The sequence below is a fragment of the Diabrotica undecimpunctata genome, chromosome 6, assembly GCF_040954645.1.
Source record: "Diabrotica undecimpunctata isolate CICGRU chromosome 6, icDiaUnde3, whole genome shotgun sequence".
In the NCBI taxonomy this organism is placed as follows: Eukaryota; Metazoa; Arthropoda; class Insecta; order Coleoptera; family Chrysomelidae; genus Diabrotica; species Diabrotica undecimpunctata.
In genome coordinates, this window is record NC_092808.1 from 142,985,390 (window position 1) to 143,008,658 (window position 23,269).

The 23,269-nt window shown below is 33.7% G+C and overlaps 1 protein-coding gene across 3 annotated transcripts in view; it reads left to right on the plus strand.

The window, feature by feature from the left end:
* Positions 1-23,269, plus strand: part of LOC140444015 (probable cytochrome P450 49a1) — a 98,230-nt gene that overhangs the window by 73,078 nt on the left and 1,883 nt on the right. For all 3 annotated transcript variants that reach the window (XM_072535589.1, XM_072535592.1, XM_072535590.1), the window contains exons 7-10: positions 18,761-18,929; positions 19,333-19,502; positions 21,478-21,556; positions 22,610-22,831. In XM_072535589.1, the coding sequence (XP_072391690.1) occupies positions 18,761-18,929; positions 19,333-19,502; positions 21,478-21,556; positions 22,610-22,831 (640 nt within the window). The remainder of the gene's footprint in view (positions 1-18,760; positions 18,930-19,332; positions 19,503-21,477; positions 21,557-22,609; positions 22,832-23,269) is intronic.

Below are 23,269 nucleotides of genomic sequence, written 5' to 3' on the forward strand. Positions count from 1 at the left end.
TACTAAAGCTTATTTATCTACTGACTCATTACGCTATGATAATCCAAACGGCTCGTTGCAAACAACCATTCGAAGTGCACGAATTATGTCATAATAATATTTTTGACCTGAAAAAGTTAAATACTAAAACAGCGATAATTTTCAATGAATATGTCCAAGGAAACACTTTTCATTTCAACGATATGTTGTTTGTGAAATTCATGTAAAAAAAAGCTTTGGGACTCACCACTATTTTAAAACTTCATTTGCACAAGAGGAGTACAGATCAGTTGATTTCATTCATTCATTCATCAATCAGCCCTGAGTTGTCCATTGTTGAACATAGGCCTCCTCTAGACTTTTCCATCTGCTTCTGTTCTGCGCCTCTGCTATCCAATTGGTCACGATTCTTTTGAGGTCGTCGGTCCATCGCGTTGAAGGTCTTCCTCGTTTTCGCTTGTCAGCCCGTGGTCTCCACTCAAGCAATTTTTTTGTCCAACTGTCGTCTTTCATTCTTGCCACATGTTCTGCCCATCTCCATTTTTGCCTTGTAATATGTTCGATAATGTCTTCCACTCCGGTTCGTCTACGAACTTCCTCGTTTCTTATTCTATTTCTTAAGCTTATTCCAAGCATTGATCTCTCCATCTTTCGTTGTGTCCTTCTCAATTTTTCGGCTGATGTTTTTGTGAGAGTTAAAGTTTCTGCTCCGTATGTAAGGACTGGTAGAACGCACTGGTTAAAAGCTTTTCTTTTTAAATGGATCGGTATATTTATTTTAAATACGTCTCTCATTTTTCCGAATGCAGCCCAACCCAGACTTATTCTTCTGAGTAGCTCGCATGTTTGGTTATCTCGCGTTAACCTTATTTCGTGACCCAAATACACATATTTTTCCACAAGTTCTATGGGCGACTTTTCGATTTCTATTAGCTCATTGGGGACGAGATTGGTCATCATTTTTGTTTTTCCATAGTTTATTTTTAAACCAACTTTCTGGGTTACTTGCTGTAGTTGTTGTAGCATAACTCTGGCTTCTTCTAAGTTGTATGTTATGAGAACAATATCATCGGCATATCTGAGATGATTGAATATCTTTCCATCGATGCTAATACCCTTTGATTCCCACTCTAGCCGTTTAAATGCGTACTCCATAACTTTTATAAATAGTTTTGGCGACAAGGTATCTCCTTGCCGCACCCCTCTGCCAATTTTTATCTTCTCAGTCATGCAAAGGAGGTTAACGGTTGTTGTCGCATTTTCGTATATATTTCGAATAATATTTGCATACCTGTGATCTATTCTGCATTCTGATAGTGCTTTTAAGATAGCAACTGTTTCCACTGTGTCAAATGCTTTGTGGAAGTCGACAAAGATAAGAGCAAGGGGTCTGTTATATTCGATAGACTTTTCAACTAGAGTTTTAAGATCAGTTGATACTACCAAGAAAAAAACAAGAAAAGGTTTAGAAAGCATGGATATTATAGAACTAGAAAAGGCTTACACTGCAGCCTGCCAATAACTGAAAAGAAGAAAAAAGACCTTAATAGCCTTTGTGAAGACAAGAGTGTTCCACCAATTCATGCTGATTTCTACCGACATTTAAAGCATTGTTAGTCATAACTTTTCCTATTATTATTAATATATACTTTTTTTATTTCGTTCTTCTTACGGTTGTTAATAAACACATTTTCTTATTCAAGTAACTTGTAGTATTCTTTATTGAACTTTTATTTCAGTTGATATTAATAACAAAAAAAATGCCAGTTTTGTCTTTGCCTTAATTAGTCTTGAAAGACAAAATGTTGATGTCTAATAGTGGCACAACTCAAAATAAGGGTTGAATTTAAAAGTCTGTGTTACAATTCATTAAAGGCTCCCAAATAAACCATAAATAAATTTTTTTTCAAAAATCCCAATCTACGTTGTAAAACAAATAAGACAAAATTATTGGCACATAAACTTTAAACCCCTGTTTTGAAAAATTACCAGTTTTTGTACCACTATTGCACACAGCCGACGATATATGCGCGGCTTAAAAATCGTGCATAATTGACAACTGAAAATAATGGTCTATAAATTGAAATGAGCTCTGATTGCTCTTTAAAATCTTGAAACTCAATGTTTAAACTTGGCAACATCAAAAATAATAGTTGATATGAGTTTTCAAGCTTCAAAAATGCGTATTTTCGAATTTTTCGTATTTTAAATCGCTTATAACTCGAAAACCAAGAACGTTAGAGAAAAATGAATTTTTTGTTTAAAATGAGTTATGAGAATAAAATAAAAATTTGTTTAAACAGTTTCTGCCCAAAAATGTTGCCCGGCACCCTTCAGATTTGTTTAAAGGGGACATTTTTGAACAAGAATCCGCAAAGAAACCGAATCATAAACATTTTTCTACGGCAGCGGTCTCACAACATGGACTAATAGATTGGTCTGGAAAAACAAATACACTACAATTAAAAACAAAGTTACAACATATTTTGGAATCGATTTTATTTTACGATAACATAAACATCAATGACTGAATGTTCTGTTCATTTTACCAAAGTTCCGAAATAAAATCTGTCTCTCCTCTGTGAAGAATTGTTTTTAATATTATATAAAAAATTGCCAATATATATTTTCTGGATCTATTGACATTAATGTATTAATTATATTTATATTTAGGAACAGTGGCGCACCAAGGGGGGTTTTGGGGGTTAACCCCCCCCCCCAAGACCCTATTCCGACACTGTTAGTTACACATTTTAAGGACTCAAAATGGAGGTAACATCATAAAAAAATTTTTGGTGACCAACCAAAACCCCCCCAGACGCAAATTCTAGGTGCGCTACTGTTTAGGAAATAAACTTACTTAGTGTGTTTGAAAATCTATTTAGAATTTGTACTTACTAACAATACATCTACGGCGTAGTAGAATTATGCAATAGACTAGAAAAACTATGTACATCTTCAATGACATTCATTACATATTATGTTTCACTTCTTGCTGTTGCTTACAAATATTTGTAATTAAATACTCCTTTAATTACAGGAAAATCACATTGTTTACCTGAGTTAATTAATATAGTAAAATTATTTAAAGAAATTAAGAAGGACGTGTACAAAATGAACCTTGGCCCACATTTAAAAATATATTAAGATCTTTGTTTAAATAAACATAATGAAAGTTAGACATTATCATCCAAATTATTGTAATTTTATCAGAACAGTAATAGAAGGTCACTTAAAAGAAATTAGACTACTTAAAAAAAAACTAATGGTGAGTTTACACAAACCAAAAAGGAAATGATGGGACAGATGCCTTTTAAATGCTTGCTTTCTTGGTCAGTGAAGTAGCTAGGGGGTCCGGACACCCCCCGAAATATTATCAAATATTGATGATTTTAAAATTCAATAAATACGTGAAAAATATTAAATTTTATTTTAAATTTAACAAATATTTTGATTTTTCTGTTGATTATTGTGAAGATGAAAATCGAATAATATTTATTCTATTCACAAAACGTTTTATTAGGAAGTAATGCCTCTTAAACTATTTTAAACCGTGTCTATAGTAGAAACCACAGTTAGAATGCAGTGTAGGTAAGATAGGCAATGTATTTCTTACGGAAGAACGGCCGACCACGTTTCCGGTTTCTCCCGAGCGACGCATCAGAACCGGATTTAAGAATCATAGCACTGGAATATACGCGCTCACAACAATTGCCTGCGGTTATATAAAAGACTATCATTATTGTTTCAATTGAAGCATGATTCAATCATGGATGTATAAATAAGAAAGCTACATCGACAAAATAAACAATACCATGAAAAAAAAATATTATAAAAAGTAAAATATATCAAAAACTCATTATCGATAGCTTATCTATATTTATCAATTTTCAATAGCTTCCATTGTAAACACATGGTATGGTTGACATCTATTTCAGGTAAGATTTTTTCTTTTCTTTACATTTCTCCTACACTTCTGTACAAAACAATGAAGTTCTTCGCCTTACGAACAATTAATTTTTATTTATATTTATTTCACCAAGAACTTCCTTGGCCGAGGCTAAGATATTAGACTTAATTTTTAACCAGCTTTCTCCGACTCCATCACTTTCTGGGATATATGCGATTCTGCTTTTTTTGGTTATTCTTTTTTGGAATAGGTATCTTGTGGAGTCATCCTGTAAGCTTTCGACTTTTATCTTCGTGGTGTATTCTGGTATTTTGGTATCACATATATGTGTTTTCATTCGTATTTTGCACAATACCAATTTATGATCGCTTCCTATTTCTGCTGATGGTAGTGCTCTTACATTCAAAATTTGAGAGGAGGACTGTAACTCTCTATTCGTCAGAATATAGTCTATCATTATATCTTAGTCCTCTACTGTTTTCAAAAGTGTATTTGTATTGTTTTTTGTGAGAGAAAAATGTATTAATAATACGTATCTCGTTTATGCTGCAGAGGTCCGTCGGAAGGTCACCGTTTTCATTTCTGGTATTTTCATTATATCGCTGTTTTATTACTGGAACTATATCATTGCTAACACGGGCGATAAAATCACCCATAATGATTATATATTCATCAATTGGGGTTAGTTTATTACAGTCTGAAGGTGTTCGTAGAAGTTTTCCCTTGAGGTGGTATCTCTGTTGTTCTCTGGTGTATAGATTGCTATCATATTCAGAGGTTTGTAGCGGCTCCTGCCTCTACAATGACATATATATCAACGTTCTTTTCGAGAACGCTTCTTTTGAGTTCTAAAAACTTGCTGTTGCTTAGACCTCCAGCGTTCCAGAAGATGACTTTGAGGTCAGCGTCGCTGCCCTGAGAAGGGCCGTTTCGAGTAGGGATTCGTACACTCATGGATCAGCGCGCGTAACGACAAATCGCTGCTGCTCATTTAGCGTTACCCAGAGGACACGTGTCATCGTACCTTGCGATAGACCACTGACGCGAGCAACTCTGTCCCCCAAAGCCCGACGGCGAAATTGGTGCTATACACGAAGCTGCAAAAAATCTTGAGAATTTCCAACACCCCCAAAAAGTTGCCTTCTTCATCGACTGCCAAACCGCAATCCTCGCCCTGTCGACAAATCGATACACTGACTGTGCCAAAACAATATCTTGCCGCATCCAACTATCGAACTTAATGGAAAAAGGGTGGCTGATTACTCTACAATGGATCCCTAGTCATGTCAGTGTTGAAGAAGGCACTACTCTTCCACAGCCCCCTAGCTTCCAATCTTGCCCCCAGCAAAGTTCACCATTAGAAGAGGAATCAAAGCGAAAATAAAAGAGCAGCAAATACAAGCCGGTGCTGGAAAATCTTGGGTCCACCTAATAGAGTCACCAATCCCTCGCAACTTGCCGAGACCCATTAGTGTAGCCGTGTTCAGAACAACTACGGGGCATGACTACCTGGCCTCCCATCTACATCGCATCGGCGTCCGCGAAAATGACAACTGTCCACTATGTGATCAGCCCCAGATGGATGCTGCTCGCCTTCCAGAATGCCCAGCCCTGAAAACAGACCCACCCGAGGAGGATGAAGATCGCCTACGAGAAACGGCTCGTCTATACTGGTCAGCGCGCCACCAAATGGCTAACATGCCAAGGGTGAGCGTTGGCTAGTAAGTAAGTAAGTAAGTAATATTCAGAGGTTTGAGATCCAGTTTAACTTTTACACTTACTATTATTTCAGAGGTATATTTACATTCTTGTACTCGGTGTAAAAATTTTCTGTGTACTAACTGGGCGACTCCTTCTTTGGCTCTGGTTTCTTTCGCAACACCACTATAAATGATCAGATAGTCATCTAGTATAATTCGACCCTTTCCTTTTATCTTCGTCTCTGGTAGTGTACATATGTCTATATTTTTTTCTACAAGCCCTTTTGTAATTTCCTGCTAGACATCACGTTCCAAGTACCGATGCAAAGTATATTTCTCGTTTTTCATGAATTCGTCGGCTGTCCTTTTTCTCGCGTTAGTCGTCGTAATGAAATCATTCCTGTCTTGAGGCATAATCCTGTTTCTATGAGCTGTATGGTTGTATGGTATGTATAAAGCAAATTACTGAGGAATCTCTAGAGTATAATAGACCAGCATTTCTGTGTCTGATGGACCTAAAAAAAGCGTTTGACAGAGTAAGACTTAAAGATGTAATCCATCTTCTGTATAATAGAGAAAATCACCTAAATATGATAAAAACTGTGAGAGCACTGAGAAGAATTACAGGAAATACGCTGAGAGATCGAAAGAGAAGTGAGGACATTAGAAGAAAATGTAACACACAGTGTATAAATATGAATGGACACAAAATAGAAAAAAAGAATGGAATAACCACATAAGCAGAATGGAGGAGACCCGTGTCGTCAAGATAGCAAGAGATAAGTCACCAATCGGCAGAAGAAGTATCGGACGATCGCGCAAAAATAGAGTGACAACCTTCCATAGAGGTATTAATTCGTCAATGAAAAAGCAGAATTGCTTATAAAAAAGAAGAAGAAATATACTTTATCAGGACAATTCTACTGTTCTTATTATTCTGTGTAAGTTTTTTCGTTAATAATAAACTACTCCTTACTAAAAATTATTAACAAAAATCAAGTATTCTTGTTATAAAAAAATCAATAAACATAATTATCAAAAAAAAATTAACTAATTCATTGCTGGATTTAATTTCTACACGTTTAACGAAAGGGGGGTGAACTTAAACGATTAAACACCCCCCCGAAAAAAATTCTTGCTACGTCACTGTTCCTGCTGTTGAAGTTGAAGCAAAATAAATAATATGTAAATAGATTACTTAGAACAACGAACAATCTAGGAAAACAAAACATGTTTTATTCAAAAGGAGAAGGAAATAAACGATTATTATTATTACTCTAGTTTTTTGGGAGTTTACAGTAGTTCAGTTTGTTTACAGGATATAATTTTTGGGAGGAAATTGTTTCAACTTTAAGCACATTTGTGTTTTTTATTGTTTTATTCTTCTTTCTATAATTTTCTGTGTTCTTGCGCCTATGTTCATCTAGGCCACATGTGGGCGATTGAATACCTAATTTTCAAAAAATTCGAATTTATAAACTAATGTTATACCGTGCGTCTGTCGTAACGTCGTCATAACATTAACGACATCATTAAATGCGTTAATAGTTATACAAAACTGTGTCGGTTATAAATCACAGCATTGGTAAAGTTAAGAAATGATGTACATATCGTAAAAGAATAAACAACTGTTCTAGAATGTAGGTTTTTTATAATTATATGGCAATACGAACTCATGACATTTTATGAAGATTCATTTTAAATGTAATTAATGGAAAATGTTTTTAAAATTTTTTTATTCTTTTCTTTACAGTAATAAATAATTCTTTTGTCCATAATAAAGATCATGCAATTTTATGAAATGTATTTTTTACTATAGAGCGTTTCACGTTAAGAAAATAACATTAGGCTTATGGAGATCAGTGTTGCCAAAACTCTCAGGAATGAGGTTTACTAGATTGTCGATATATTTTTCGAATTTCCATTTTCAATTAACATTTAACTGTAAAGTCAGAATAACAACTGAAGAACCACAAAGCCTTATTATCATTATGTAGTCTCAGAGAACGACATAAAATCGCTGACATACGCACACCGTATTATTTTAAGTTGCAATTAGTAATTAGATATACGCATTCCAAGCGGTCCGTTTATTTGCTTTTAAATCTTTAATAGCCGGCAAAGTGCATGATTTAACTAAGCAATGTTTTCTACTGATTTCTATGATTCATGGTATATGATATTCTTACCGAAAAACAAATAAAATGTCGTTACTATAATTAAAATAAGATAAAATAAAATTATCTTTTGTAAATACTATTTATTTAATTAAAATCATTTTCCCTACTTTTCATCTCTTGTTTCGAATGGGCGCTTTTGGTCAATTACGTTAAAAAACGTTAATTTAATTCATGTCTGTGAAAACGAAAATACAAATTATACAACCCTGAATCGTGCTTGCGTTCATCGTGGCATTGCTGCGCTTCTATCGTCCATAAGAAATACATGGCCCTATCTCCGCAAGGTTATTTTCTTAACGTGGAACGCTGTATAGCAAGCATTAAATTGCTTGATCTTGGAATATTTTAAAATTAAAGGGGAGATGCATATAACCCAGATGGAGTCAGCATGTTGGCTAAATATATATAATTATAAATTAATTGGGAAATATTTGTATATATCTACAAAGAGGATACAAATGGTCCAGTTGACGATATTTTTGAGCTATGTGTATTGTCTTTTGCCCAGACCTCTTCTCTTTTTGATTTTACTTTTATTCTTCACTATTCATCAGTTTCGTTGCAAATGAGCTCCGTCAATGATATTCCGACTAATCTACGCGCTACCCATGTTTCACAGGACTCTGTGCGTCTCACACTGCGGGTTCTTAACGTCCAGGTTTTATTCTCATATATCAACGTCTTCATCCACTGTTGGATAATAGGTCTCATCTCCTCCATCCTCTTCCACTGTTCTCTGTGGATTTCTGTGCTTCTTACATCCAATTTCCTGCTGTTTTTCGTAAGTCTTTTACGAATATGTAGTCTACCTCGGTGTGTTTTGTTTTCTGTAGATCTCTTTTCTAAAAACGTGATAAAAAACGCTAAATTTAAACTTTCACATTACAAACGATCTCACGTCCGGAAGATATTTTCACGAAGACGGCATTAGGTGAAGTTTGTAGCTGAAGTTATTTAGTTTTGAAAAATGTACTTGTGCAATCGAAAAGAACGAGTTGTAAACGTTTTAGATTATTTGTAGTGTGCAATTTTAAGGTTTCTGGGGCCTGAAGGTTAGCCTTTAGCAATGGAAATTCCTTAGTGACAGCTCAATAACCGCTTTATAGAAACTGACTTTATTTGCTGTAAAATGCAAGAGTCGTGTACAAAAGTTTCTCTCTTCACCTTTAAAACTCATTTTGATTTTTGTCGATAGAATACTCTGATCAGAAGATATCGAATTTTTACCGTCGAGTTGAGACAAATTTTATTGAAAAAATTTATTTCACGGTCGTAACTGGCATTCAAAATCGCCGATCGCTTCAAGTGTTGTTTCCGAGAGAATGGTTCATTCTACAGAAAAAGTGCTAATAAAGATTTTTATTTAACATTATCTCAGTTACAGTTTCTTGTTTGAAACATTTTTTTCTACGATATACAGATTCTTGATAAATTGATGTTTTTCGTTTTCCTCCCCTTGTAGTTACCATCTTTTTTAGGGTCCCAAAATTGACATTCTCAGCAAAATTCAGCTTGTTCATATGCTTTTTAGAGGTTCAGTGGCATTTTCGTCTCTGATGACTGAAAGAAAGTTACAGAGAAGAAAACAACACTAATTTTAACTGATCTTATTTAGATAAGTTGTTCAAAATGACTTCCCAAAACAACATTTATGTATGTTTTAAAGCAATCATTGAAAGAGTTGTTTACAGTACGCAGCATTCGTAAAGAAATATTTTGAAATACAATTCGGATTATATCTTTCGCTTTATCTCTTGTTGTTGGAGGTATTTTATACACTTCATTAACTTTTATAACACCAAAGAAATGAGTTTAATTTATTCAAATCTGGTGACCTGGATGGTCACCTTACCGGTTCAACCCTTCCGTTCTATCTTCCATCAAATTGATCATTAAGTTTACCACATACTAATTCGTTATACGGTAATAATTCGTTATGGTGCATGATTCGCAATAAAGTCTGTTATATTAAAAAAATATGGTCCTACTACATGGTTACCGACCTACTATACCTCCCCACACATTTAGCGACCATACTGTTTGATTAGGCGTTACTATGTGGTATAGATTACTGGATGAATAATAGTGAAAGTTATGCCTATTAATAAAACCGTTTCGATGGCATGTAACTTCATCTCCAAATAAGACATAATCAAAAAAATCTCTCTGCTGATTAATTTTGTCGAATGTCCATATTATTCTCGTCCATTTTCGTAGGTTCTGTAAGCTATAGTAGGTAGTACTTCTCATTTCTCATGATCTGCTCAAGGTATTCTAATTTTCTATGTTGGAAGATATTCTAGTTACGACGCATCAACACCGATGCATCGGTGGAGAACCATGAGACTCTAAGCATGCGTCGATAGCAATACAAATGCGTTTATTCGTTTACTTGAGGCATCTGTGAGAGTCCAGATTTCTGCTTCGTAAAGAAAAAATCAAGAATACATAGAATCCTTCATACATAGAATACATAGAATCTCAAAATCCTTATTCCGGTATACATATTTAAGATGAGATTATAGACCTTTACTGGTTATTCATCTAATTGAATGTGCCATATGACAGGTTCATTTAAGCCCTTTTGTAAACGATATGATATTTTCACCTATAGTGTCCTCATTATTACGAGACATGAGCATATTCATAACTATTAAATTAAGCGATGCGATGGTTTGATTCAAGATTTGATTCAAGATTTGATTTCAGCGATAAAGCCGAATTTGCTAAAAGATTGACAGGAGATCATCTTTCAATTATTATTATTCATTTATGTATTGGTAAATACATGTTTATGGTTATATATTGGTATAAATACCAACACCAACGGCAAATAAATCGGTGAATAGTTATTCGTCGTGAATATGTCACAGTTAGTTATTCGTCGAATTATAATTCAATATAGTGTTACCATTTCCATTTCCCCTGATTAACCCTAAATATTCTGTTTAAAACATTGTCAGAACACCGAACATGTTTAAAATCCTGTATTAATTAAAGCTGTTCTTACAACATTGTGTATTTCATCACCCGTCCCAATTGCCATGTTATTTCAGACAGCAGTTGCAACTATTACAGCTAAAGACATGGAAAATGTCTCTTTCAAACTCCAAAGGTACTCTCTGTAACAATCCTAGTTCTTATATGACCCCTGCGGATTCAGCAGCAGGGTTAATAAATACTTTTTACAAGTATATCCACTATCACCTAATAAATAGCATTCAGGTAATTCATTATTTTCGGGTCCCGTAAATGGGAGTCAATAAAAATTGTTGAGTCATGTACGCTTCTAGCCAAAGAGCAACTATATCAATAAATTTTAATTGTACATTGCAGGTTATTTAAACGTTTATGTAAAACCATCCAAACTCACCATGCTCTCCTCCAGGGGCTTGTATTTTGTATGTGTGCAATCTATTACTCCAAGGACCCTCGAAAATCTGGAAGTTTGGTCGAAATAATTTTGCAGCTTATTTAATTCACTGCGGTTCTGGGGCATTTGTATAAACCGATGATGTAATAGAGCAATGTAATGAGACACTTTTCTTACAATGTTGCAGACTGTTGCCCTCGAAATATTAAAGTGATCACTAGTACATATGATCCTGTAGAGTAAAAACGAATAGCAATTAACAATTGATTTTGCATATCGATTGCATGGAGGATGCAATTGCTCACCGATCAAGTGTAACAATAATTGATCTACTGAATTTTTAGATAATCTGAACCTAGTTTTAAAATCCACATCATCAAATTCAATAAAAGTTTTTCTTCTCAGCATTAACAACCGTTGTCTTCTCCCTCGGTAAACATTTCCGTCCTCATCAGAGGATAACGAGGATGATGATGATGATAATAACCCAAAATAAATGTATATGTATACAAAATTCACATCGTCTACTATAATCACATTTACCTGCACTACATTTTTGATAATTTCAGGTTAAACTTACGATATATATATATTTAGGGATTCTACAGTATTCACTGCCTTCCCTCGCTCAACCGTTTCCATCTCTCTCTGTTGTTCCATTCTCCATCGTTTAGTCCTCTCTTACTCATGGCGTCGTCTACTTCGTTCCTCCAGGATTTTCGGGGTCGTCCTCTTTTCCTCCTTCCTATGGGGCTCCATTCGGTTATTCTCTTTATCCATCTGCTGTCGCTAGTTCTTCTTACATGTCCATACCACTTTAGTCTTTTTTGTTCTATATATGTTAGTATGTCTGTTTCTATTGATGTTCTTTGCTTTATTTCGTCATTACTTCTCCTATCCATTCTTGTTACTCTGCAGCATCTTCGCAGCATTCCATCTCTGTTGCTACTATCTTACTGCTGTTTTTCTTGTTTATGATCCAATTTTCAGCCCCATATGTCATAATACTTCGCACTAATGTTTTATAAATCTGCGTTTTTGTCTTCATATTTAGGTGTCTATCCCACCATACTGAGTTAAGTTGTCGTATTGCTGTTCTTGTTTGTCCCAATCTTTGTGTAATTTCTTCCCCTGTTGTTGCCTTTTTCGTGATTATAAACCCCAGGTATTTGATTTTATCCTTTCCTTTGATTGTTACGTTGTCATCAATCGATAGATCTTCTATGTCTTCTTCACTTGTAGATAGGTACTCTGTTTTCGCAAGGTTAATATCTAGGCCAGCCTTGGTATATTCTTCTTGTAGTTTCTTCATCATGTAGCTGAGGTCGTCTTGGTCTTGTGCAATCACTACTTGATCGTCTGCAAAACTTAATGTATATAGGTATTCGTTCCGTACCGGTACTCCCATGCCTTCGCATTTTGTTTTCCATGTAGTCAAGGCTTTCTCTAAGTATATTTTGAATAGGGTTGGAGATGTGGAACAACCCTGCAGGAGCCCTTTTGTTGTGGTGAAGTCCCCTATGAGTCTTGTTCCCATTTTAATGGACACTTTATTTTCTTTATACAGAGCTTTTGTAGCTTCAATGAGTTCCGTCTGTATTTCTAATTTGTACATTGCCTCCCATAGTTCTGACCTTGGTACAGAGTCATACGCCTTTCTTAGGTCCACAAATGCCAAGTATATATCTCTATTTTTTGCTTTTTTCTTTTCCAACAGTTGTTCCAGTGTGTATATGTGGTCTATGCATGATCTTCCTGCCGTGAAGCCTGCCTGATCCTCTCCGATTTTGCCTTTTATCGCTTGCTCTATCTTTTCTCGCAGTATCTTCCCATATAATCTTCCTATTGATGATATTACGCTTATTCCTCTGTAGTTTTCGCATCGTTTTCTATCTCCTTTCTTAAATATAGATGTCATATATGCCGCCGTCCATTCCTTTGGGAGCTGTTCTCCATTTATGGCTTTCTGAAATATCCATTGTATCATCCGGTGTAATTTTTTTGATCCGTATTTTATAAGCTCAGGTGAGATTCCTCCAGGTCCCGGTGCTTTCTTATTTTTGATTGCTTTTATGGCCGTTCTCATTTCCCTATCTGTTATTTCTATTTCTTGTTGTGGGAATCTGCTTCGTCTTCGCCTGTTTTCTTTTCCAATGAATTGTGGTCTTTGTTCTATTAATAGTTCCTTGTAGTAGTCCTTCCATTCTTTGTCCTGTATATTTCCCAATTTAATTTTTTCTTTTGAGTTTTGTTTCAATCCTCTCAGTACTTTCCATGACTCCGAAGTTCTTGTACCTCCTATATATGTTTCAATATTTAAGCAGATTCTTTCCCATTCTTCATTCTTTTGCTGTGTTATTTGTTTTTTCACTTCTCTATCTTTTTCTCTATATTTTTTATAAACTTCATCGTTGTTTGTAGTCAGCCATTTTCTGTATAGTTGCTTTTTTTCTTGAATTATTCTTTTTGTTGGTTCATTTATTTCATAATAGTGCTGTTTATTTGTTATATGTTCTTTTTCCCCAAGGGCTTCGAATGCTGCTTACTTTATACTCGCCTTTATATGCTCGTATATTTCTTCGATGTTGCCGTATCTAAATTCTATTAATTTTTGGTCTAGACGTTGTTGGTATAGTTCTCTTATTGATTGTTCTTGGAGTAGTTCTATATTGTATTGTCTTTCTCTTATAGTGTTCAACGGTTCTTCTGTGGAGGGGGTCTTGTTATGTTTCCAATTAATGCTCATTTTTGCTGTCAGTAGTCTATGGTCCGTTCCACATTCTGCTCCTCTTTTGACTCGCACATCTTTGATCTTTCGAATAAACTTACGAATTTTCTTTAATATAGATATTTAAAGTGAGATGAAGTGAGTGAACTTATCAATTTATTTAAAGAATAAATATTTATTTGGCCGATAATTAACGAATAACTTATTTTGAGTTTATTCATGGAATAAGTCTTACTTGACGTTGGCAATACGGGGATATGTCAGTTTTATTGGTTGAAAAACTTTATCCATCGAATAGACTGCTATTGGTCTTGGTGAAACCGGCCATAAAAGAAAAGATTAATCAACCATCAATAGGCCGATCTGAAATCGACTCATTTCGGATTTGGTTCTTATTCTTTTTCATACTCTTTAGTAACGTTATTTAATATTTCTTAAATATTAACGTTGTGGTTCAATTTCAATTTTAATTTAATTTCGTGACTTCAGTCAAACCAGTCAATAGTCTTCAACGCAATAATCTTGTCTTACTTGACCGTTCTGTAAACGTAAAACAACACTAAACATTGGTAAATCCCAATTTAAATAAAACGATAACTATTAAAATCGTTGCGGAACAAAAGACATGTATCAGATAACAAACATTACGAGATGGTACCATTAAGTGCACCTTTAAACTACATTCACTTTCAAGACAGAGAAAATAAATGAGTCCTGGCATTGAACTTTGAAAAAACCAACAAAGTGGAACCAGTAAGTTTTTGTTGGAATATTATACAATAATTAGCGAGTACACTTGGCCCAGTTGACAGTACAGCAAATATATGCCGGCAAATAGTTATTAAGGTCAGTTTTTTTTGGTTATTTAAATATATTTTGAAATGTTTATTTTGAATGCCACGTTTTAAAGTGTAATAACCTTTATTATTGGATTGTTTTTCCTAGATAATTATATATATATTTTTTTAATATTGGGTTAAGTGTTGAGTTTACCTTTTGGTTTTGCAAAAATCAATCAGAAAATATATTTTAGGTAGATATATTATAGCAGCTTGGTTTGGGATTTTTAGCAGTAGTTTTTTTTTCTAGATATTAAGGAGAATCTATGAGACAATGGTTAAAACTAGCCTACTTTATGGAGCTGAGACATGGAGAATAACCGAAAAATATAAGAAAAAGGTCGAAGCCACGGAAATGAATGCCATCAGAAGATCGATGAGAATATCAAGAGCCGACAGAATACGGAATGAAGTGATAAAACAACAAATGGGTATAGAGGGCACTATAGTTGAGGATATTGAGAGAAAACAGCTCATATGGTATGGGCTTGTGAGCCGAATGGGGGACGAAAGATTGCCTAAAAAAACGATGATGATTCCCTAGAGAAGAGGAAACGAGGAAGACCACCACAGAGCTGGAACCTGGGAGTTAGGAAAGCGATTAGCGCTCGAAATCTGGACGAAGACCTAACTCAAGACAGAATACAGTGGCGTTTGGGAGTCGGACAACGTCGTAAGACGTTATAAAAAACCGAATATATATATATATATATATATATATATATATATATATATATATATATATATATTATAGCAGCTATTTTTGAACTACTGTCCATATCTATATGTGAAAATGCCTTGTGCTTTGCTTTATAACTAAGCTCAAATAAAGCTTCAATTTAACATATAGATAATTACGCATTACGCCTAATATTTTCTTCTAAACGTTATAGTCACAATTTCGATTCCTCGAAGTTTTATGTACACGGGAGGCCCTTTTCGCCTCGAAGTAATTCACAAATGCAAATATGTCAACTACAACGTATATATTTGTTTTGACAACTACAAAAAGGCATCTATATAATGTTAGGTTTATCGCGCCCTGCGCCTTTTGGTTCCCAGTCTTCATTCATGTCTATCGGCCAGTGTCTCTCTTTCTCTCTCTCTGACATTGCCTTTAGGACTCCATCAAGCCACGTTGGTTTAGGTCTTCCTCTTTTTTTCGCTCAGGTGGCTGCCAATCCAATATTAAGTTCGATAGACAATGGTCTGACATTCTCCGTACATGTCCTTGCTAAATAAGCTGTTTTGCAGTATTGCTTCTATGATGGTGGTTGTTTTGTCCATATTCTGTCTTATTCTTTCATTTTTTACTTGCATTATTCTGGATATATCTGCTGATCTGCGGCAAAAATCCATTTCCAGAACAATGAGTTTTTGTTTGCTCTTAGTGTGTTGCCAGGTTTCGCATCCATAAAGTACATCACTTTTAAAAATACTGTTATATAGCTGTGTGTTTTTCTATGTAGAGATAGTTTGTAGCACAATCAAGTTTGAGTCACACAAAGAGAATCGGAAGAGATTTGGGCGTGGTTCTTTAGATCATTCTTACTAGCTCAGAAACGATATTTAAAAGACGAAAAATTAGGGAGATAAGAGCCACTAGAGCTAAACCATAAATATGAGATAAGCAATACAAAAATAAATCATTGCCAGAAAGAACAGAAAATAAGACATAAAAAAATTGGCAAAAGGGACTCAAAAACTCAAGTTAAAAAACCTTAAAAACAAGTTATAAAAAAAATTGCCCAAAAGGAGGGCGCCATTTTGTTTTTTCTTTTGTGAGGAACAAAGAAACCCCAAAACCAAAAAAAAAATAAACAAATACAATAAAAAATATCCAAAATACATATATTTAGGCAAATAAACTGTACTAATCTCACTTACCTCGTATGTTCGCTTAGCAAACATGTTAGTAAATAGTTATTTATGGCCCAAAATAAAAGAAGATTGTTAAGGAAGTTAAAAACAATGCAAAATTATTAAGTACAAGCCATATTTGTTAGCAAACAAAAGATTACAAACGGAAATGTCTATCACAAATTAATACCTTTTTGTGTACACCTTTATAGAAAGTTTGATATAATTTTCTCTTCATGATCTGGTAAAAATTTTCTAAAAAGGATCTTAAAATTAAATGATATGTAAAAAAATAAAATTGAAAATTTAAAAAGCCATTATTATATCATGATAAATGTAGTTTTTTAGTTCTTAATCTACATACAAAATTTTACTGTTGTATTCAAAAAAGAAACAATGATCAAAAATTATAAAAATATTACGGGGTGTACCTCCTTAAAAAGCAATAACACTGCACGACACTGAGTACATAAAATGTCGAAGAAAAATATAAAGGATAACAGGAGTTTTACCCCTGTATAGATCACCATCATAAACAGCGTGTGATTGTTGGATTTAGTTAAACCCGTTTTTTATTAAATTAAACTTTACTTTTGAGTTTTCTTGTACTAGTTGACTGCAACCAAAACCATACTGTTACTAACACAAAGATACTTTTGTTCTCCAAAAAATGCTTAGATAATACTAAACAATAAATTAAACTTTTACCAAATCTGGCTTTTCTTCTTCAAAATCTGGTTACTGGATTCTCATTCCCATGCAACAACGCAATCTTAGTTACAAAAATTCCACCACGGGCTAAAAGAGTTTAATTTAGTGGGCCATTCTCATTATTTTTATCGTAAACAAGTACTTAGTTTGTGTTTATATAGAGAAAACATTTTAGAGGACACAGCTGCTGTAATTATATCTCGTATAAATAAACACCTAGAAGTAGGTATTCTCTTTCAAAATTAAAATGTTTATGATAAAAAAAGTAACGTTCAAGTTTATAGACAGAAGACGCCTTATAAATGGTCGAATAAAAGTTGAAAAAAATGCTTTCTGAAATAAATTAAATTAAAAAAATTAAGGGATTTTGAAACACGTGAATTAAATTTTATAGATTTTTTAAAACGTTAAAGGTTTTTGAGCAAAGTAATGAATTCAGTGCATCTATTATAATTTGTTCTTCGATTTCTGTTTTGTTGTATTCTTGTATTAATCACTTTTTCATAAATTGCAGATATTCCTGTCTTGTGAGATGACTACTTGATCGATATTAATAAATGATATTAATAAATGAACTTTCCAATACATGTCATTGTCTACATAGGAGTATTGCGTCATAAGCTTTCGTAAAGTTCACTAATAGAGGAGTTGGTCTACCCCTAGCTATTCTTTTTTCATTTAGTTGAGTTAAAGTATAGATGTGGTAGATACAAGATCTTCCAACTCAAAATCTTGCTTGCTGTTTCAGCTCAAGTGGTCCATATTCGTTTTCCGTATAATCTACTCAGAGTGCTGGTAACTGAGATGCAGCTGTAAATTTTGCAGTCTAGTCTGCCTTATCCTCTTTTTTATAGATCGGTGTAATCCATCCTTTTGTCCAGTTTTCACGTATATCATCCCGTTTAAGTATCTATCAAAAAGTTCAGCAGGGACTCCTTCTAGCGCATAGGCTCTTTTATTTTTTATGATTTTGTTTAGTTTGGAATTAGGTTCTCCGATGTCCGAAGTGGAAATCGAAACGTCAAATAAACTTAATTATAAAGTAAAATTGTGGCTTATTCCCAACAAAAATATTAAACTGCACTAAGTGGACTCGAGAAAGTAGCTTCAGAACACTAGATACGCTGAAGACGCAGTAGCTTTTGCCGAAAATTTAGAGGGCTACGAGGAAAATTTAGAGTACAAGGCTGTGAGTGATCTACAGATTTTATATCCAAAATAATACATTAACTTGTCTAGTAGAGGATTTGAATTGTGTTGTAGAACACGTACGAGAACAATTTTTGAACATGTATAATTAAATTTATGCACTAATAAGGTATTTGTAAAAGCACCAATCAGAAGATATCCTTCCAACTTATCAATCAAGGCGTTATCCAAGATAGTCCCTTCGGTGTCCCACTCCGTATAATATTGAATTAGTAACACAGCTTTGCTTTTAGCAAAAGATAAATTATTTAGTTTAATTAATTTGTTTTAGATTGTGCTTGAAGTATATCACCCATTCAATCGAAGAAATCAGGTCGAAATCATATGACAACGTTAAAGAACAAGATATTTCCATTTTGGAACAAATACTTTTAAAAACTGGCAATGCAAAACTGGCGGCAGTATTGGCTTTGGATCTCTTTCTAGTAGGAGTAGATACGGTAAGTATACATAGGATCACCATTATTTTTTTTCTTGATCTTTCCCCGACACCTTTACTAACACTAGTTGTTACTCCCTCATGCATGTGTCTCATAACCATTACCTATTTATAGGCAATTCTTTCCTTATCCAGCACTGCCCCCTAAAATTGGGAAGACTCGTGTGGTCAAAATAGCAAGAGATAAATCACCAATCGGTAGAAGAAGTATCAGACGAACGCGCAAAAGATAGAGTGTCAACCTTCCATAGAGGTATTAAGCTGCCAATGAGCAAGCAGAATTGCTTACAGTTCATACGAAATCATACGTTCAAATCATCAAATAAGTCGGAAATGTACTTACATACATAAATCAGAATCAATAGAATAAATTTACCAATAATTAATTTAATTTTTTTTTGTAGACTTCGATTGCTGTAGCCTCCACGATGTATCAGTTATCGCAAAATCCAGATAAACAACAAAAATTATTCGAAGAACTTAACAGTGTTCTCCCTAGTCTTGAATCAAAAATTGATATACCTGCACAAGAAAGTATGCATTATCTTAAAGCTTGTGTAAAAGAAACTCTAAGGTAAGTTAGAATTAACTTAAAATGTGACTAAAAGTTCAACGTCAAGTAATAAAACAATAATTTTCCTTTTTCATATTTTGACATTTATACAGCAGAGGCTATTGCAATATATGAAGCTTTATTATATGTAGCTGAAGTTGAGTTTGCCCATATTCTAATTTTGTCGGAATCCTTAGCAGTGTTAAAATCCATTGGTAAATATGGACCACCTAACTTACAAGACTGCCCATACATTTATAGAATTAAACATATTATTCAAACTCTTTTAACTAAAGGAATCAATGTACATTTTCTCTGGATTAAAGCACATGCAGGATTTGAACATAATGAATATGTCGACTTATTAGCCAAAGAAAGCATTTTAACCGATACTGGTATTCTACATAAAGTAACGCTTTCTGACAGTATTGTTTCTTGCAAGTTAACATTACTTCGAGAGTGGAGCTACCAGTGGAAGGAATACTCTTTTGTGAACCAAAATAGATACTCGATAATTCAGCCAGATATTCCCAAATTTCCTTGGTACAAGTCTTTTAGAGCTTCCAGGAGGCACATAACCTCCATTATTAGAATACGTTTCGGACACGCATGTTATCCAAAGCACTTATTTAAAATAAAGGTGTTGGATGATGACAAATGTGAGCATTGTGGAGAGGAAAGTGATTTAGATCATATATTTTTTGGTTGTTCTAAAAACAGAGTCTACTCATCCAAACTTATAAATGATTTATTAAAATATAAAATAGCAGCTCCTTGGAATATACTATATTTATTATCACTTGGCTCTGTAGATATTTACAACTCCTTAATTAAATTTTTAAAAGACAGCAAATTATCATTATAATTCTCTAAAAATTGTTTAGTTAATCTTGTTACCTTTGTCTTAAACCATTTGTATAACTTCCTCCTCTCCGTGACCTAGTGTTGTTGTGTCTTTTATAAATAAATGCCTTGATAGGTCCCTAAGCGAGAAGAGTGTGTCCCTGTTTTCCTAATATCGATGTAATAATCTTTTATTTTGATAGGGCATTTAGGTAAAAATTATAATGATGACTGTCTTAGTCCTTTTGTGTCTGGCTGTATGACGATAAGTCTAAGCCAAAAAAAAAAAAAAAAAAAAAAAAACCGATTTTTCACCGATATTTTGACCGATATTTCAATGTTTTGTTAGAGTAAATACTTAGTGTGTAGTCTTCATTATTGAAAATACCAATTTTACAGGTAAAATAAAAAACTGAAATAAAAGAAAATTTTAGCGGATCTTAATACTGTCAAACTTTACAACAAACCTATACAACATATTAGTATAACATACACACTTGGTACAAACTTTAGTAATACACAATAGGACAGTCTCATTGTGTACTATCACCCAATGTCTCATTGTGTACCAAGTAGCATTGTTGTAAGCAAATACAAATAATCGTATTTAAGTTTTAGTTTTTAGTTTCTTTAATAAATCAACAAAACTATATAAAAAGTAACTTTTTATATTAATTAAATAGTTTATCACTGTAACTTCCATTAGATTTTATTGAATGATATTTATGTGATAATGTTGGTTGCAGAATTGAATTATGACGGTAAATTTGAAATATTATTAGATTGTCTTATTGTATACTACTCTCCCCTATATTGTTACCAACAATATTTTGAATATATTGAATTGATTTTAATGAAGTTTGGAAAACTATTATATTATATCATAAAGATTTTCTAAACGAATTACCTAAAAGTGCAATCTAAGTGCTTGAAAAACATTACATAGGAACAGAGTTGTTTCCCACTTTTTTCTATTTATTGCTATTTTACAATAAGGGTAATAAATTAAAACATGTTTAAAAAGTCGTATATTCTTCTCTCACATCCAAACGTAGTCGTTGTTTCACAGATCCGCTATGTTTTGATGGCTACATAATAACACTACTGATTATATTGAGCAAACTTGGTGTATATATAACTTTATTTTTTACAGAATGTATCCTGTGATAATTGCCAATGGTAGAAGTCTTCAGTCAGATACTGTTTTAGCTGGATATAAAGTACCAAAAGGGGTAAATAACTAACTAACGTTAAAATAAATATATATAAACGGTTGCGTTTCTATTCAACACGATTCTCTGACCATTATCCTACACGTGTTTCAAAGGTAAACCTTAAAACTAGTGAAAGATGTGTTGAGGCTGCTACTTTCTTGATATATGTTGCAAAATTTCCAATTACTTCTATCTCTATGTTTTCTTATAAAATTCTTTTCCCCGTACGCTTCTTATTCAAGACGGAACCTGTTTTCAAAAATGTTCGGATAGATATCAACACGTATGGTGATATGGGTCCTTTTGGGTATTGTATAAACCATTTTAATAATTATCAATACCAGCGATATCCATTTAAGATCGACAATTTACTAATAAAACTTTCCAAATTGGTGATTGTGATGTTTCTTCTTGTGTTTTATAGAATCCAATTATGACGTGATCATTCTCTAATATTTACGCTGTTAAGAAACATTTTTTTATATACTTTAAAATTCGGTTCAATATTTTTCGAATTACAGTAAAATGAATTTTTTCTATAGATTTCCACTGTATGACTTTTCCCCTATTTAACATGCTCCCTAAATATTGAAGATATAATAAAACATTTTTTTTACTACGACTCACTTTCCAAAATTTCATAAAAACTACTGACGTAATTTCTCTTTAATCTTCCACACTGGAATCACACTGGAAAAATTTTGAATTAACATGATTACATCTAGGTTTTAATTTTTTAGCAGCCTTGGGGAGACCAAACACAACGTTTCTTTCTGCTGTGCGTGACCTCGGGCTGAAAAAATAAAAGGTTTATGTTTCCCTGCATCTGAAGAAGCGGTTTGAAATGCATGTGTTACACTTGCCTCGACCGAAGTCGAACCGTGGCTAAAAAAAATATTAACACACATATAAAACAATATTACCATCCATAGAAAGTATTTTAAACATTAATAAATATTTTTTTTATTCGGTTTATTCCGAAATGTAAACAGAAAGCAACATAGTGAATGTAAAATTTGTTTCATATTGATGATAACTGCCCGATTTATCAGTAGGATTTTCTTTGTTTAGACCCACGTGATATTTCCCCATTTAGTAGTTAGTAATGTAGAAGAGTACATATCGCAACCAGAAAAGTTTATTCCGGAACGGTGGTTAAAGTCTGCACATCCAGGATGCCCCGAACACCAGGAGAAGATTCACCCCTTCGTTACACTACCGTTTGGTTATGGAAGAAGATCTTGCCTAGGAAGAAGATTTGCCGAAGTTGAATTGAACATTCTGTTAGCAAAAGTAAGTTTCATAACCAATTTTCTTTCGATCTGTTTATCTATGAAATCTTCCCAATAATCATTATAAAAGCAGATGTGTTTTCTACTATTTTTCTCCATTCTTTCTTATATTTCTTCCAATATATTTCTTTAGTCATGTTCATTAGCTAACTGCATGATATTTTAGCCAGTGTTCTGACAACAGACAAATAATTTTATAACCAGTTGCAACTAAATGAGAATTAGTATTTGGTGTCTAAATACGGGAGATATCTTCTTATTATTACAACGTCTCCTTTCGAAGGCTGATGATCCAAATAGCAATGATAGCTTTGTAAACTGCTGCGGGACGTTAACTGCGACGTATACGCGTGCTTGATCGACTATGAAAAGGCTTTTGACAGAGTTCAACATCAAAAGATGATAAACATTTTAAAAGAACCAGACCTGGATGATAAAG